Source organism: Puntigrus tetrazona, chromosome 19 (assembly GCF_018831695.1).
Source record: "Puntigrus tetrazona isolate hp1 chromosome 19, ASM1883169v1, whole genome shotgun sequence".
In the NCBI taxonomy this organism is placed as follows: Eukaryota; Metazoa; Chordata; class Actinopteri; order Cypriniformes; family Cyprinidae; genus Puntigrus; species Puntigrus tetrazona.
The window spans coordinates 5,363,329-5,382,561 of record NC_056717.1 but is presented as its reverse complement, the minus strand read 5'-3'; the positions used below and the strand labels follow the sequence as shown (position 1 = coordinate 5,382,561).

The 19,233-nt window shown below is 37.5% G+C and overlaps 1 protein-coding gene across 3 annotated transcripts in view; it reads left to right on the top strand.

Moving 5' to 3' along the window:
• myo1g (myosin IG) overlaps positions 1-19,233 on the top strand; it is a 37,511-nt gene that overhangs the window by 15,002 nt on the left and 3,276 nt on the right. The window contains exons 16-22 of one of the 3 annotated variants that reach the window (XM_043217943.1): positions 344-551; positions 2,416-2,639; positions 2,726-2,870; positions 4,270-4,374; positions 5,516-5,629; positions 10,410-10,567; positions 14,840-15,345. In XM_043217943.1, coding sequence (XP_043073878.1) covers positions 344-551; positions 2,416-2,639; positions 2,726-2,870; positions 4,270-4,374; positions 5,516-5,629; positions 10,410-10,567; positions 14,840-14,861 — 976 coding nt within the window. In that variant the 3' untranslated portion in view covers positions 14,862-15,345. Of the gene's footprint in view, positions 1-343; positions 552-2,415; positions 2,640-2,725; positions 2,871-4,269; positions 4,375-5,515; positions 5,630-10,409; positions 10,568-11,523; positions 13,999-14,839; positions 15,346-19,233 lie in introns of those variants that run through there. The other 2 variants (XM_043217944.1, XM_043217942.1) reach the window with 2 other exon arrangements.

Below are 19,233 nucleotides of genomic sequence, written 5' to 3'. Positions count from 1 at the left end.
TCCGTGACTAATGCTTCTTAATGTTACTTTCCATGACTCAAACTAGATAGTTAACATTTGTATCGGTTTTACTTCATTTTAAAGCACAATTTGTCTTATTTTAAGCCACTTGCTTGAAAACCATTGGTTTAGATAAACAGTTTATGCTGGTAAATGATTCTGTACTAGTAGCTGGTGAACCAAAATTAAACTATTAAATTAGTATTTCTATAAAGATTCACTAAACAAAAGCCTGTGCCATTTCAGTCAAAAATGCAGATTGTTCACCAGGCGTCTACAGCAAAAAGCGAAGCATCTGACAAAGGCAAAACTCTTTTTGTGTAACTTTTATCTCCACGCTCAGGTACAAGATGACCTGTGAATACACGTGGCCTAATCACCTGATGAGCTCTGACCAGGAGGCTGTGGAGGCCATCGTGAACCAGCACGGCTTTGAGGACGACGTCGCGTACGGCCACACCAAGCTCTTCGTGAGAACACCTCGCACACTCTTCACGCTGGAGCAAGAGAGAGCCGCGCTCATCCCCATACTAGTGCTCTTCTTACAGAAGGTGACAGACGCTCTCTTTTCACTTCTCCCTCTCTATCTGTCAGCGTCCCGGGGCGCTTTAGGTCCCTTGTCTATCAACATTGTTTATTGTTGTCCCCGAGACTGTACCTCTGCTGCTTCTTGTCTTTCTCCTCCTCCTCTTTTCTTGCCCTCTGTAGCTGTTTCGCTTAATCATTCTTGACTCCTTAAGTTTTTTTAAGTGTGTTCAGAGGTGACACGACAGTGGAGTGGGATCATAACACCTAGACAGCAGCTCCCTCTGCACCTCCACTTCAGTCTGTCTTTACAACCTCATACATTTGATCTCGCGGAGCTCAAATCTATATTTACGATCTCGTTTACATGTTCCATGTCCTACTTAAAGCTGATCTAAATACATCCGTATATGCAAAGCATTGTATACTTGCAGTCATGAATGCTACAAACCTATATTTTTTTTGTTGATTCAAATGTGCTTTGAACAATTGTAGTTGGCTCATAAATGATGATATGGATGTAAATATAGATCTGCTCATTATTTCTAGGTTTTCCCACTCATTCATCCGGTGTGTAGGCTGTATGCGACTCTAATAACAGTGATTGTGATAATGATTATGATTGGTGGATTATTTTTGTTGCTTTCAATTATTCATCTGTATTGCGAGTTGCCCTGATTTCACTTCTGCCCCACTTAATGCTGCCTGACTAAAGGACGACTTAGTCAAAACTCAGCAGGGAAACTCTGAAAAGATGAGACGACCCAGCAGGTGCCGTGTTTTTGTCCACTTGACCATCTCGCTCTCGATTCACTGAATCGCTTTCTTATCATTTGATTTCACTGAATCCTTCGATGACTCGTGTATTAGCTGAATCATTTGATCTGAATAATTCACTCGCTCAGTAGTTTATTCAGGAATCATTCATTTATTCTCCAAATCACTCAGTCAGCAAAAATATCTAAGACTTTTTAAATAAAAGGATTTCATTCACACAGCCGATAGTTTATTCATGAATCATGTGATCAATTTATTCACCCGTTCACTCACTCATTCACTTTGTTAAGCAGTAAATATTCTGATCATTCGCTCATTTATTCACTAAATCGTTAGGTCACCTATTCACTGAATCTTTTAATCATTCATTCACTCATGTACTGAATCAGTCTGTCTTTACTCATTTATTCACAAAATCATTAGGCCATTAATTCGCTTATTTATTGAATTATTTTATAATTCACTCACTTTAGTCACAAAATCGTTCGATCAATTACTCACTCGCTTTGGTCCTTCATTCGATCGCACATTTATTTCTTGAATCATTCGATCTTTCACTCACTCTTTTATTCAATAAATCAGTCAATCGATCAGTCATTTGTTCAGCGAATCATTTGATCATTCGCTCACTGATTCACTGAATCATTTGACCATTCACTCATGGATTCACTTAATCAGTCACTCGCTCATTTATTCGCTGTAGCATTCTATCATTCACTCATTCCCTTATTCATGGAATCAGTTGATCATTTCTTCACTAAATAATTTGATTCTTCACTCATTTAATAATTAATTGTCATTCACTCATTGTACTCATTTATTCAATCAAATGTGAATAGTCTTTCTCACTCTGCCACAGAACTCATGGCACCTTGTAAACTTCCCTCTATCAGCTGTCATATATTTCATAATTGTTCATTTGAGTTATTGCACATTTAAATTAATAAAACAAGTAAATTATTACACTTTTAAATTTCAGTATCTTCAAAGTGTTTCACTCGCATTCATTCAACCTGTATATATATATATATATATATATATATATATATATATATATATATATATATATTTTATATACAGGTTATGGATATATATATATATATTAGCCTACAGGTTTGGAGAGGTGCATTAGCACGTATGCGATGTAGGAAAATAAGGGCTATATATACCATAATGGCGTATTATAAATGCTACAAGGTGAAGGCTCACTTCTGGGAAGTGGAGAGACGGTTCGCTAACGTCCGAAACATGGCCGACTACGGGAAGAGTGTGGAGTGGCCCTCACCGCCTGCAGCCCTGGTGCAGTTCCACAGAATCACACAGCACCTCTACCGCCGGTATTACCATCACTTCTTCATTTCAGGACGTTTTCTTAATCTGAACGTTGGGCCCTCCTTTCATGCTTCCGCCGCCTCTTTCTTAGATGGTGGGCCCGGCAGCTGATTAAAAACATCCCCCCGTCGGACATGGCGGAGGTGAGGGCTAAAGTAGCTGCTCTGTCAGCTCTGAGCGGGGAGAGAGTGGACTGGGGCTACAGCCGCGCCTGGGAGAGAGACTATTTGGCCAATGTGAGTTTTTCATTAGGTTGCTCATTAAGAACTCTCACTTTGCATAGTATGCAGGATTTTTACATTGATTAAACTTATTAAAGTTTGCAGTTTAATAAAGCTTAAAGCCCAGTGGTATATGCTGGAATGTTCGGCGCTCTTAAAGGAACAGTGCACCCAAAAAATAGTTGATATACCACCGTATCAATCCATATGACTTTCTTTTGAACACAGAGGATGTTTAGAAGAATGTTCGTGCTGCTTTTTTTCTTTCGAGCTCCAAAAATGATGAAAAACATGATTAAAATTCCAACCAATTGCTATATTCTGAATTCATATTTTACGTGTATTCCGATCCGAACACATTTTCATGTATATTCAAATGTAAGCAAATTCGGTTTGCTTCCATTCATTGAAAGAAATGAATGTATGGCATAATAATTTGTGTAATTTGCAAATTAATTTTTGCTACAATTTAAAATTCGCAAACCTTTCTCTGAGGGAAAGCAGTCATTTTTAACATTTTCCGTGTTGTAACAAAAAAAAAAAGAATAATTACGAATAAAAATAAAATAAATCAAACAAACAAATATGGGCAAAAAATGATATAATTCTCACGACTGAGTAATTAGTTTCCTTGTTTCAATTAAATCATGTCAGCTGAGCATTTGACATCAAAACACGGAACATTATCATTAAGTCCACTTTATTGGCAAAAATTCATGATATCTTGTTTTTATTTTGCCTCGCATGTCTTTGTAGTATGTATAATTATCCTGGGCATTTCACTAAAAGCCTGCCTTAGCATCTTGACAACAAAACATTTAGCCCATTATCATTGAGTTCGTTTTAGATTGTTTAGTCATCACTGTCCAGTCACAAATCAATCTGTTTGTCTGATGTATGCTCAAATGTGCCGCGCTTGGAGGTGTTCAATTTAGCTGGCATTGACATTTTGAGCAGAGGAGGTAACAGCCGTCCAGGAGACCATTTGATTCATTTCTCATGGAGAACATTTTATTTCATTTAATTGTATGTGTTTACTTTTATTTTATTAGACGTTTCACAGCACGAAATGCACGAACGCTCGTTGCTGTCGTCGTAGTTTATATCCGCTATAACAGATGCGTTTTCAAAGACCTTTGAAGTTTTTAGATCGTCTAAATGAGTCAAAGGCTTATTCACGAAGCACTGTTGAGAATCTGTTGTTGCAGATAAGATGTAAAGTCTGTTTGACGCATTAGCGGAGTGGGCTGGTGACGACGATGACAGTGTTTTTAAATCTGTCGTGCATTGATTTGAATTGATATCGAGGAAACCGTGGAAGCATAAGTGTGCCTGTTGTTGTTTGTGTTGCTTGTCTGACTAAGCTTCTCAGAGTTTAGTGTCATCAATCCGGTGATGTGTCTCTCCGCTGCAGGCAAAAGACTCTCCTCTGACGAACACCAACTTTGTGCGCATCACTAAGGAGCTGAAGAACAAAGACCAGTACAGCCAGGTCCTCTTTTCGTGCTCCGTCAGGATGGTAGGCTTTTTACATTTCAATTTAACTGCTATTAAATGACAAAAACCGTGTTTTTATTGCTAAAGCAGGCAATAGATGAACTGAGAAAAATAGAGTAGGCTAAACGGTGATGAAGCAAACAGAAATAAACCAAAATAATCTAAAATAACTGAGCAAAAGTAATTAACATCGACAAATTAAAGTAACTATAGTGAGGCTGGAGTAAACAAACAGTTATCAAATAAAATAAAATAAAATAAATATCATCACATAAAACAACAATGCATTAAACTAGCTAATCAATAAAAAGTAAGATTATATGAGCAGTTTTTGAAATGAATTAAATTTTAAATAGCAAAACGTGTAATAGTTTCAAATTATATAATCAAGCAATGTTAGCAAATAAAACAATAACAGTAGTGCGAATGGAATAAATGAGCGATACTCGTTATATTAATATACATTTTTTTAAAGAAATTAAGTAAAGCTCCAACAGTAAGATTAGAATATTGTAGCAATGTGAATTAAATAACCAATATTAGTAAATTAAAAAATAATAATGAATGGTGTAAAGTACTAGTACTATTAACAGAAAAACATTAATAGAAATGCAAAATAAAACAGTATTTTATTATTAAGAGTGAAACAAGAAAAAAGTAACATGCAGGTAATATGTAGGAAAAATATGACAAAACTATATAGTCTCTCTCTCTCTCTCACACACACACACCCTCTTTCACCAAACTCCAAGTCTTATTCACTATTTCCTCACTCATGTCATGAGCGCCTCTGACCATAGCCAGCGTGGAGATCACAAGCCCAGCGTTTGACCGCCTCGAGCAAAGACTGTAACACACTCTCTATCACACCACTGCAGCTATAGACGCCGCTATCACCGGTCCAGTTTATCGTCCTTTCCCAGAGAGACTCAAGCACACCACCAACCCAGTTTCACAAGCTATTTTTAAAGGCAGGGACATGCAGTACAGTATACAGTAGGAGCAGTACATAAACATGCCATCCGTGCTGATGCAAAGGTTGCTCATGAATTTCAATAAGCCCTGAATATCGTTGTAACTCATAATTGTAGTCAAGCTCGCACAGAGGAAACAAGTTCGGCTAATTTCTGCTTTTTCTCTTTCCCGATCTCTCTTTTTTCCAGCTCAACTGGTTCAACAACACAAAGGACAGAGCTCTGCTCATCACAGACAAGCATATCTACAGACTGGAGCCCAAAAAACACTTTAAAGTGCAAAAACGAATATCACTTGATTCGGTGAGTATTTCATGCGTATAACATGCTTATCGCACAAAAAGGAGGCAATTTTATGCAAGAACCGTTTTTGGTTTCCCAAAGAACCTTTCGGTGATCGGTTCTTAAAGCAATAGTTGAAGCAAAAACGACAACTTTGGTTGAAATGAACTCACCCTCAGACCATCCAAGACGCAGATGGGTTTGTTTGTTCATGAAATCAGTTTTGGAGAATTATTGCATGATCAGTTTCTCATCAGTGGATGCTCTGCAGTGAATGGGTGCCGTTATGATCATACTGGATCGCAAAACACTTCTGCTGCTATTGAGGGGGGATACAGGTAAGATTAGGGACAGGTTTGGTTTATGGGTAGGTTTAAGGGCGGGTTAAGGTGTAATTGTTTATGTGTAATTATAAATGTAGTACAGAAATGATTTAAGGATGAAATTGCATATAGGTAATAATTAAATGTAAGTACGTAGTGATTAAGGCCACCTAATATAAAGCGGGATCTGAATTTGTTTCAAACATGCAGTTTTTCACTTCACAAGATGTTGGACTGGAGTGGTGTGGATTATTGTGATGTTTTTCACTCTCATTCTGACGGCACCCATTCACCTCAGAGGACCCATGGGAGATGCACATCTAAATCTTTTCCCATGTAGAAACAAACTCATCTACATCTAGAACCGAACTGAGAGCGAGTACACTTTCAACCAGTTTTAAGTGTGAAGAACATTTCAAAGATCTAAAGAACCTTTTTGCTATGAAGAGCCTTTTGTTGTTCTATGAGAGTTCTTCACGGAACATCGGTGCCAGTTAAGAACCTTTATTCTAAAGGCTGTGAAATAAAACCCAGACAATAGCAGACACGTCTTGGTGTTTGCCATCGTCTGGGTTTTGTTTTTGTTTTATGTAACTGTGCAATGTGGGTCATTGCATCTGTCTGCTGCAGTCTCGCTGTCTCCCGAACTCTCCCTTGTCTTCAGCTTATGGATTTTTGTCTGCAGCTGCCAACCGGTCTCTCTTTTGAGATGACGGCACTAATGCTCCATATGACCAGCCACGTCAGATGGTTTAACAGGGTCATTCACAAATTTCTGGCTGCATCGGAGCGAATTCAGTGACCAGAACAGTCTGCGTGTGAGGTGTCTGACCTACATTCTGTCTACGTTCTCAGATGAGATACAGCGAGAGAGGGATTTGGAGCACACTCCGCAGCACTGCAGTCTGAGCTCCCCTTACAATCACATACACGCACATTAAACCTGCAACTTATACCATATCTGTATGTTTCACACGTCCGGACGTCTCGGAGAGATGAGCGATTGGGCAGTTCAGCGAGAGCTGCTGTGTAGCACACGTACTTTTTAACACATCGTTTTCATGCTACGGCTGTCATTATGGTGTTTACGCATTTGAATATTCAAAAGATGCCAGAATAGCGGCGCGAGAAAAAAGAAAAAAACTATTGTATGGTGCTAAGTCGATCCTGTTTCCCCAAATTCCAAGAACGATAATGCATGAGAAATGCACAAAGAAGATAAAGCTTGTTATAAGGAGCATCATGATTATTTGCATTTTAATACGTTAATTGAATGACAGTTACACATTTATCTCTGTAATTCTCATTAGTGTAATGCTTCTGGACATTTCTCTTTTTAATACATTTTATTAAATAGTTTATTAATAAAAATGAGAAATGTTGAAAAAGTAGATATATACATATAGATAGATAGATAGATAGATAGTGTGTGTATATATATATATATATTTTTTTTTAGAAATCACATTTTTATTGTTTTAGTTAACTATAAAAACCCTGATACTAGCAATAAAATATAAATTCTGTACAATTTAATACAATTTCAGTAATGAGAATAAGGATGGGACCGTGCTTAATTGTCATGAAAATACTGTCACAATGCAAAAGACATCTCAAAAGCGTTCCTTAAAGCGTTGTAGTTTTACACAATATCTTATTTCTTCTTTTGATTTTGTACCTGATTTTGCAGTACGCCCTGGACATGTCCCGACTGTTTTTATGAGCTTTTCTCTTTTATAATCTCACGTCCTCGCCAGCAGCCCTGCACCTAATGGGTCACCAACCAGGAGCATATTATGAACTTTCGCAAGCCTCTCTGGTCAATCCAGACCACACTGGATGGGTTCAGGCGGTCCCAGACAAGGATCTTGTTTTGTGACAGCCCAGTACATTGTGGTTTTAATCTCATTTCACCACGGAGCTCTGCGTGGCACAGGGCTGATCGTGTCAGCTGATATTCTAGAGCAGCAGACACAGACAGGGCAACCGTTCACAATTATCATCATATCATAATGCACCAATAGACCATCACGTTTCCCAAAAGCATGGCAAAGCTAGCCCTGCAATCAACTTAGGCGTATGATGCTTTCGTGTTTATCATAAGCACGTGTGCGTTAAAATGCATTATTAAAACATCACACTACATGCACTACACATACACTACCGTTCAAACATTAGCAGTAAGTAATATCAGTGTTGTTATATAGAAAGGATGCATTAATTTGATCTGATCATCGAATTAATCAATCATTAAAAATAAATAATATATAAATATTACTTGAGCAGCAAATCAGTATATTAAAATGATTTCTGAAGGATCATGTGACACTGAAGACTTGAGTAATGATGGTAAAAAAAAAATCAGTTTTGATCACAGGAATAAATGACATTATGAAATATATTTAAAAAGTAGAGAGTTATTTTAAACGGTAAAAATATTTCACAATTCTATTGCTGTTTTACTGTATTTTTGATCACGTAAATCACGGTGAGATTTCTTTTTAAAAAATATAAATATTCTGTATACTGTATTCAGTAAAACTGTATTATATTTTATTATTATTAATTTTATTTTACTTTAATTTTAAAACCTTTAATTTTTATCCATTCCATACTTATACTATCATTTATGACAGTTAATCGTGTGTTAGATCTGTGAAATCCAGAGCATTTCCTGCTGTTTGAAAGCGACTGCAGAAACGCTATTTAGGTCTTTGAGTGTTTGCGTCTGTTTGAATGAAACAAAATGCAGGAAGCCCACCCTCATTTCTTATAATCTCAGACAGCAAGGTCAGCCGCATGTACTGCAGGGCACAGAGCGATTAACCTGCGTGTGTGTGTGTGTGTGTGTGTGTGTGTGTGCCCTCATGTTTGTGTGTGCTAATGTGTGTCCATCCAAGTGGCAGTAAAGAGGCTTAACGCTGCCTGATCACTCTGTTTCTTTCAGGCACAGCGGTGACGCACCTACTGCTGTTTATAATGTACACTCAGAACAACACACTGGCCTTTAATGAACCTCAGAGACCCCTTGAACATAAAGAAGGCCTGTTTCTTAAATAGCCACGAGACTTTAGCTTTGTCACAGCCATACTGTGCACAATAAGCAAGTATTGTTTTATGTAGGCATGTAATGCTTCAAATTGATGTTTTGACTAAACGTGAAACAATGCTTAATTATTTTTAAAAACTACATTTTTTGGTTTGATTGGACCGCCAAACTTCAAGGCATTTTACAAATAACTGCATAAAATGTTTTATTTATCGTGGAACAATAGCCACTGTTTTCATAATGCGCAGTATAAAAACGATAGTAAGCGTATTATATATCAAAATAAAGAACCTTGCCTTTGCCAGAAACTGAGAAAATAGTATTTTTATCAAAGCAGAATACATTCAAATATCACCTGTAAACAATTATATGAATAATTGAAATTGCATTCAATAATACGTTTATACACACGCATAAATATGTTAAACATAAAAATGTAAAAATAAACACAACTTAAGTTAAAAATAAAGCTAAAAATATAAAAACAAACATTAAATCCCAGTGTTACAAAATGCTGTAATAGTATATGCTGTGGTGAGAAAAAGTATGTGAACCCACTGTACTTTTTAAAACGTCTGTGAAAGGTTCAAATATGCAAAGATTGTGGATCTGATTATTTCTGAAAAATAGTGACAAGCAAGAGACTTATAAAAAAACTAAGTATAGGCAACTAGGTAAAGCTAACTTTCTCCACAGTACTGGGAATGCTTAATGTTCAATAAAGACCTAAAATATTCAAATTGTTTGTGTTTGATGAAGATCAAGTGATATTTTATTACTAATTACTAATTAATGCAGAAAACTGACCAATACCGGTACTTTCCCTTGCCTCTTGCAAATTGGTTGCTGGCAATATTACTTTATATTTTCTTAGGGACCATTTAATTGGACAAAAGTATGTGCAGTGCAGGATGAATCATCTTTGTTTTCCTGTAAGAGGCTATATATTTGAATGTGTAAATCTACCACACTCAGGACGTGTTTTGAGGGGATTTTAAAGCGAAGTTGGGCATAACGCACATGGTGGAGCACGCTCGAGCAGCAGCATCCCCAGGGCCGCGTCTAATCTCGGAGTCATGCGTACCAGCCAGGCACACATTTCAGTGACGCACAACGTCCATCGGTCACACTCTTTGAGTAATTGCAACAATCAAGTCATTCATTCACGATTATTTCCAGCATATTACTCATTCTCAAGGTTACCGAGTCAATCATGTGCTGAAGCGCAGGAAGCGATTGTGTTGCGAACGAGCTTTTACTCTGATTGCAAAGCCAGAGGTTGGCAGTGGTCGGGGGTGGGGGGATGCATCCGTCGGACTCAGGAAAGATGGATTTATTGGACGCATGCGCTTTCACCGTGCAGCGGCGCGTGCTGTGCAACGTGTTAATATGTTTTCATTGCTGTTTTACTCTCTCTTCAATCCCACAGGTGGTCGGTGTGAGCGTAACAAGCGGCAGTGACCAGATGGTGGCGCTACATACTGCCTCTCAGGATGACTTCCTAGTGCACCTACAGAGGGGTCAGCTCAACCCAAATCAGGACCGTGTAGGGGAGTTGGTGGGAAGCCTCAAAGACCACTTCACGCGGTAAGAGTCCGTGCCGATAACCTCATGTTCAACGTGCTATCAAGTCAAGCATAGCTATTGCTATTGTTCCTTCTTCATGTTGAGGATTTAAACAGGCCTTTAGCCGCTAGTATTAGGATCTAGAACATACAGATTCATACAGAGAACTGAATATGCAGCTAGCTTATTTTTGTAGCTCTTTGGGTAATACGGACGTATCAGAATCTCAACTATGGAGAAAGTTAGTCCAGTTCGTCCAAAAGACAGTGTCATTGCAAGTCAGTTTGAAAGAAGGTCTGTTCGGCTATAAGCTGTTCAATAATAGAAAGCAATCTAGTTATTCAGTTCCAGTCATGCAAGTCAGTGTTGATTCGGTTCATTCCACTACAATGTGGTAAAAAATGGTGGCGATAAATAACTCTGATTATGTTAGCATGGCAAATATCGATCCATAATTCATTATACTTGTTCAAAATGCTTTCACGTGGATTTGTATAGAATAAACATAATAACATGACTAAAGATCAAGATATATGCAGCTGTACGCATGCATTTAAGGTGTAATGAATGTACATGTGACTCATTAGAATCATTAGTCATTTGCCAAAAACGGTATGAAAGTGTTTCAAAATCATATAAAGCCATTCCTATTTCTGAGAATTTGTAGTTTAGTACATTTATTTATTTGGTTCACAACTCGGTTTTGATCAGTTTAAGTGATCGCATTTTGCCTGGCGAACCATAAAATATTTCATTTGGTTCACAAACAGAAAACGGTTATTATACATTTTATTAATATTTTTTTAAATATTATCTTATTAGTGATTAAATAAAACGTAACCTTATGCTGGTCAAAACTGATTCATGATCACACCGGCCCTAAATGATTTTAAAGATAAGCCACTAATTTCTTAATAATGTTTTGGCATATATAATTTTTTTTTGTGAGATGCTCATTCATGCGATGGCATTTCCAGGTACCTCACATAACCGGCCCCGAGGGAGCCAGTATTCGGTCCTGGGGCAGACAGCAGCCTGGTTGTGTATGCATTGCTTGTGTGTGTGTGTGTGTGGCAGGTGTGGGATGTGTGTGTGTGTGTGTGTGTGTGTGTGTGTGTGGGTGCACGTCTGCTTTAAAGCCATTGTGCTGCCATCTGCGAGTCAATGCGTGGGGTCATGCCCCCTTTACCGCTTCATCAAAAGGAGACGTCACAGGGGCCTGAGGAAGTGTGGAGGAAGGCAAATAGTGTGTGAGCATGTGTGTGTGTGTGTGTGTGTGTGTGTGTGTGTGTAGGGGTGTGCGGGAGAACAGATGACAAAACACACACGTGCAGTTCACTCGACCTCCACAGCTCCGCTTTCATTGCTTTAAAAACTAGCCTCAATTTATCCTTTTTCGTAAAGGACTTAATGCTAAGGAGAATGTTAGACACTAAAACAAGACACGATGGACTATTTTGAAGCATATGTCTGGTAATTGAGTTAAACAGATGTAAAAATAACCCCTCGCCAGCTCTAAACAGAAGGTGACTGTAGTTTGCCAAGTAGGGCATGTTCCTGGACCAGAAAGCCTTGTTGGTCCTGAAACAACATTCTTCAAACTAACTAAGTCTTAACCCGATATCTAACCAGATTTCCCATCAAATTAGGACAGACAAGACGTAAAAGTCTGCACTTCAATATTAATTAAACGTCATTCAAATTTACCCTAATAATAATATATGTACAGATAATTAACTGAGAAAAACGTCCTGTGCTGTATATTAAAAATGAAAAAAAACGAAGCTGAGATCACCAGAGACAGTTTTTCAGGTATATAGACACCATAAAACCATGAAGGAAACACACAGCACTATAATAATGCAATAAGCATTCATTAAATAACAGAAAATGTAACACTAAGCAACATAATATACATTACTGAAATCAAAAATACAAACAACTGTTAAAAATACTATACATAGTGTATTAATATTGCCCCGCAGATGCTACACATTTCCTTTCACAATACATTATATCATAATTTATATTTCCAAAAACCATACATTTTAAAAGTATTTTACAGTAACATTACAAGTAATGCACAATACATTTTACAGTTTTTCACCATATAGTAAGGAGTGAACCAATTTTTCTATACATTTACAAATTGTATTACGATTTTATTATTATCTTATAGCATTTCAGACCAGCCTTTGAATCATGTGTTAAGCTGACAAACACCGACAATAGTGAAACACGCCGAGTAAACATTTTTCAAAGAACACACGCATCAATTAGTGAAAGTTAGTGAATAACTCATCTATTAGTTAGTTAGTTAAATTTCCCATTAGTGTAACCGCTGAGTGTGACGAGATTCAACTCGCGCTCCAGATCTTCCCCCAGACCACTTAATAATGATTAAGCGATGTTTAATGTATTATTGAAATGAAGAAATATGGAGCTTGAGTTGGGGTGCTGCAGAAATCCTGGATGATTTGTTACAAGACTGATACGTGCTAAATGTGCCTTGTGATAGACAGGATTAGATCTCGATTTTAAGAGTTATAGACGGAGTGATGCAATAAATATGACTTGCAGCAAAGCCTTTTAACCAGCTGGTCTCAGGGTGATTTTAGGGGATGTCAAGTTCACGCTGGTGTTCTTAACAGAGGAACCACAAGAGTAAAGAATCACATTAACTGCCAGCATCGCTCACTAACGTATTAATACTTTATATCATTTCGTGCATGTATCGTCTAAAATAACAAATACCCTCTAATGAAATGTTTTACTCTGAAAGTGTGCTTTTATGTTATTCGTGCACATAACAGTATTCTTCTCATTATTCCGATCAAACCGCTCTTATGATCTGGGATATAGTTTTGTAAATATTTAATGACTTCAGATTCCACAGTGTCCTCTGCATGCGTGCCGAGAGCTTGTGTTCATCAGAAACATCCTGATTCAAACGCTGATTCGTTTCTGTTAATCATGCCTGTGTTTAACCTCTGATCTTTCCCGTGGGTCACGCCCCCTCACCTCACTCATGCAGACATTGTGACTGTGTCATGTGTGTGTGTGTGTGTGTGTGTGTGTGTTGGGTAGTTTAAACCCCTCTTTGGCCATCTGTTGAGACAGCTGTGTGTGTGTGTGTGTGTGTGTGTGTGTGTGTGTGTGTGTGTGAGCTTCTGGAGCCAAAGGGTCAGGAGAGTTTATTTGTCTGTTTCCCAAAAATGACCAGTTGTGTATTTTCTTTCACCTAAGTAGATCAACTTTGACAAGCAATGTAGCATATAGTTACAGAATTAATAAGCTTATAGTATGATGAGAGATAATGAGGCATAGTCTCTGCTAGAGGAGCATCATAAATGTTTCTTAATAAAAAAGATTTGATTTATTTAGACTGTTTTTCAATGGCTGGGTTTAATACAAATATTAAATATACATTGGTAACACTATACAGTAAGGTCCTATGCATTAAATTAATATGTTTTTACTGTATTTATTCTGTTAATCAACTGTTAATTAAATAATATTAACAGATAATATATAATATAATATATATATATATATAACCGATAATACAAACAAAATATATATGTAAATGCTGAAATAAAAATGTATAAACCTTAAGAGGTATTTTTAATGAATAAAATGTTTACCATTATTGTTTCATCATATTGTATTATTGTTGATTATTATTACTAATTATTATTTTATGTTAAATTCCCTCGATACTTCTGTTTGTAAACTAAACCATTTTAACTAAAACCAAATCATTATTTTTAAATGACATAAATATATAATATATAAAACCACATTTAAAAGGCAACCTACAATTCAAAAGTTTGAGGTAATGTTTTTGAAAAAAGTCATGCTTTTTGAAAGACGTCCAATATGGTCACTAGACAATTTTTTTTAAATGTTTAAAGATGTATTTTATCGTTTATTTTCATGTTAAGCATCATTCCCTGTCTTCGGTGTGGTATGATCCTCAGCAGTCTAATATTCAACATCAACGGTGACGACAGTTGTGCTGCATCAAAAATGTTTAATGAGCGCATGATACGTTTTATACGATTTATCATCGCAATCATTGTATCTGTTGGTGCGTCTGCGTATGTTCAACAGAGCTGTGTGTGTTTGTGTATACGTGTGTGTATGTGTCACTCTGAGTTTGTTTGTGCTTGTGTCATCTGCAGACATTATGACCAGAATAATCAGCTCTATTGTTGCCATGTGTGACATCATTCCTGTTGTGTGTGTGTGTGTGTGTGTGTGTGTGTGTGTGTGTGTGTTGCCGTCCCGTAGGAAGGAAGAGCCTGTTGCGTAGTTCTACACTGGTGCGATGCTGTGTATCAGTAAGGGAACCATCTTCTCAGGCTCAGTTGATGAGCAGCTTATCTGTACTACCTTCCCAAGATGTACAATTAGTGTCACTGAGGATTAACCAGGCTAAATGTAATCTATGTTATCAACTATATGATTATATAACTGTTACACAAGGTGTTACTGCCTTCATCAAGTCATTTATTCAATCGGTCCAGAATATAATCTAGCCTGAAGTTTAATCAATAGTGGGACTCTAGTTTAGGCATTTTATAAAACGGTTTAATTTTTATTCTGTGACTGAAACAAAAACAGATATAAACATCTATGAGATATAAAAGCTCAAGAACAAAATTATGAGATATGAAATTGTGAGATACAGTATAAACTCATATACAAACTCAGAACTGAGATATAAATTGGTAAATGTGAGATGCTCATAATTGAGATATAAACATAGAACTGTGAGATATAAACCAAGAATTGACATATGAACTAAATGAATAAAATGTTATAATTGTATTTTTTTTTCGGTTGCAAAAAAACAAAACAATATTGATACAAACTCAAAATTGGATATTTTTTTAAGAATTGGGAAGCAATTTTGTGATATAAAATTCAAATTACTTGTATTTTTTTATTCTGTGGTGAAAATAGTCCATGTTGCTTGTGCATTACTGTATATGAGACATAAGATACAGTTTATATGAGGAACTATATGAGTGCTTATGCACTGGAAACCTTTCTCTATGCTGGTACTCAAATTTCATTCCCATTTACGCATATTCAGATTATCAAGATGTTTTCCACCAGATCTGACGTCGGTGACACCAAAAGAATGCCTCATGATGCACGAAGTATGAATAATCAAAATGTATGCATATAAAATTTGTGTGTGCAATTCACTGAATTAGGACTTGCGCGCAAAGTCAGATGGAGTTTACCCCCGGTTTTTCCCCACTCACACTGAAGCAGCTCGTTCCTCCACACCTCTGTGGGACGCAGATGCTGCTGTTGCCCCGACGATAGTTGCCAAGCAGCTGAGGAAGTGCTAATTAGGATTGCAGGAGAGATGATGGAGAGTAGTGGAGGCGGAGGTGTGTGTGTGTGTGTGTGTGTGGCTGAGTGTGTTTTAAATGGACCCTTAATGGTCCCTCCTGGTGTCTTAGGACTGCTGTGGTTTGTTTTAGGGCCCAGAAGGCTTTTAGTTTGTTCATAAAGAGCTGTATCACAGCAAAAAAACACAAGCCTGTTTATATGACTGTTTGGTATTCTCTCCCTGTAATAATTATGCTTACAGAGCAGGTTATTGCATTCAACTTTGGCATTGTAAGTAGAATTTTTATGTCGACACAAGCTATGCAAGTATTTTAATGATTACATAAATTGTATACACTTTACTGTAGATTACAGGTTTTTGACTAGTGTATACTACTGTTCAAAAAAAGTAAAAGAAATTAAAACTTATTCAACAAAGATGCATTAAATTGATAGAAATTGACAGTTAATACTAGAAAAAAATTAAGTAATTGTTCGGTAACACTATTTTACAGTTACACCTATTAGTTAAACTGTCCAATACGCACAAGTTTATGTTAAAACACAAGTTACGTCTGTGTCTGTGTTGGTAAACAGCTGGAAAAGAAATTAGATCTGTATATTAAGTGACAGCAGCATAATATACTGACCCAACAAAATAAAAACTGAAAATCATCCACAGCTTTTAAATATAAAATTTCTATGGCTATAGTAAGAAGACATTTCATACTTGAATGCTAATCTAGAACACGGGATCAAACTAATCTTACATTTTCATTTATTTGAGTTGGATGTGTCACTGTTATTAAAGAAACACTCATTTTTTTTATTTCTGCTCTTTCTGCCAGCTGTAATCATTTCCCGTTCTCTCATGCTCTCTCTATCAATCTCACATGGTCTCCTGTAGTATCTGTGTATCTCTTCTTCCACCTTTCGTCTCTGACAGAGTTTGTCACTTCTGTCTGGTTGTTGACAGATGTTCGTTCTCAGCTCTTGTCCTGAGAGCCTTTCTCTTCGGGGGAAACGCCTGACAGTTTTAGAGAGGGCCAAAGAAGCGATGTTGTGTGTGAGTTATGGATGAACGCCTGAGGTGAGAACGATTTTAAAAGCAGCAGAGATGCAGAAGTTCAAGATGAATCTGAGTGAAAGCGGCAGGGGGGAAGGTGGAGCAGAGACCTCAGATGACTTGGTGTTATGAATCTGTAAGAGTGATAGTAGTAGTAGTAGTAGTAGTAGTAGTAGTAGAGTAAACTACTAAAAAACAGCTTACAAAAGTCTACCAATCACAAATAAAAAGCTTTTTTTGGATTGTTTTTGAAAAAGTCTCTTCTGCTCATCAATGATGCATTTATTTGATCAAAAAAGAATATTGCGAAACATAATTATATTTTAAAATAATGGGATTTCTATTAAGATGCTGAATTTTCAGTGTTATTGCTACAGTCTTCAGTGTCCCATGATCCTTCACAAATCTCCTACAATAGGTTTACATGCATGTGAGGTGAAAAAATGCTTTTGTTTTCTAAAAAAATGTGTTTAATATCACCTCATTTTCCAGTGATCTTGGTCAGTCGTCGGTAAAATGAAGTGTTTATTGGCGAGATTGTTCGCTGGCCAACATACAATATAGGCGGGAATTATGCAAAAGTAGGATAAAAATTTCTAACAATTAATTTATTAGGCGACAATAACTTATTTATCGTCGACTTACAACAGCGAATTAACTTTGAGGATTGTTTGCATTCAAATATAGCTAAATTACACACTGCATAAAAGGCAATATTGGAAATGGCACTTTAATAATGCCACTTTAAAACTGTAAAATTCAAATAGTATCTTGTATGTATGCACTTAATCTATTTATGACTGAAAAATATGTTCATAGTGTATGAGAAACAAAATGTAGACTTGTGTATATATCTCCTGCTCTTAAAAACTAAAAGATTTTTAATCAAGTAGTGCAACATTTAGCTTTGCATCTTCACTGGTGATGCACTAAGGCCATTAGGAGGAGACTGAAAACAAACACACGCAGCCCACAGGGGCCCAAACCCAGGGTGTGGTGGTAAACAAAAAGGATGCGCAGTGACAGCCGGGCCCCGGAGACTGCCGCGTTTGCGTGTGTTTTCTCGAGTCTCTTTCCACTCTCAGGGATGGGCTGGCAGGAATGGCAGATCTGGAATATGTAATGAAGTGTGTTTTTCAGGAACGAGTCGGCAGTGATTCGCTGTAACGCACACTCACGCGTGAACATAGCTGCCGTACAAGCGCTGAATGAATGAAAGAAGATTCGTTCTCCGGGGCACGCAAGAGCCGTACGAAAGTTGCCGCCGCGTCCCAGTTCTGTCGCACGGTTTCCATGGCAATAAATAATGCAGCCTGTTCTGGTTGGTCGGGGGAGCCGTGTCCCTGGAAAAGCAGGTCAGCTCCACCGCGAGCCCGCAGCGTTGAGGAATCGCACGCCTCCCGAAGGTCTTAGAGGAAAAACCACTGCGCCACTGATCTACCGTATCGTTCCTAAAACTGTCAGTTGTGTCATTGCTTACTCAACCTCTTGTCAAGGCTCATGCACGGAAGTTGCGTTTTTAGAAAGCAGAGAGTTCACAACTACATTTTTCTAGGGTAAACAGTGTATTTAGACATAAATCTCAGTTGGTGGTGATTGGATAATGTCCTACAGTGTGGGGTTTCTCCAACCTTCTTCTGGTAAGTTGGTGAATCAGAAGAAGGTCAGTGGGTTGGTGGCTTGGAGCCCTGAAGGGAACAGCTGAATGGAAAGGATGGAAACAGGAGAAGTGAGGAGTTGTGTGACCCGCGGCCGGCTTTTTTCATGGCGGACTGCCGTCCACCTGTTGGGGGGCTTATGAGGAAAGCACGAGTGCTTCTCTGCATGGTTTGGGGCGGGATAGAAAGAGAAAACCTGACTAGCTGGTGCAGAGATCTTTCTGCATTTAGCAGGTGAAACACCCCAGTCCTGTAGCAGGTTTTGTTTTGATCTTTTAAAATAAAATGTAACATTTATGTTGCAAAAATGTAAGAAAATTATTGGCTTGCATGTTACGTGGTATAGTACTGGTCCATTTTTTTATCTATCAAAAAGGATGAATTCAATTGATCCAACCTAACAACTCTAAAGACATTAGTTTCTGAAGAATCACGTGAAGACTGAAGTAATGATGCTAACAATGCAGCTTTGATCACAGGCGTCATGGTGTGGTTTAATGTGAAGGAGCACTCGACGAGAATTATTAAACAAATTTAAATCCTCTTCAAACGGACAAAATAATAATATATAGGCAGGCAGACCATAAACCACACATAGAAACCTCGAGGATCAA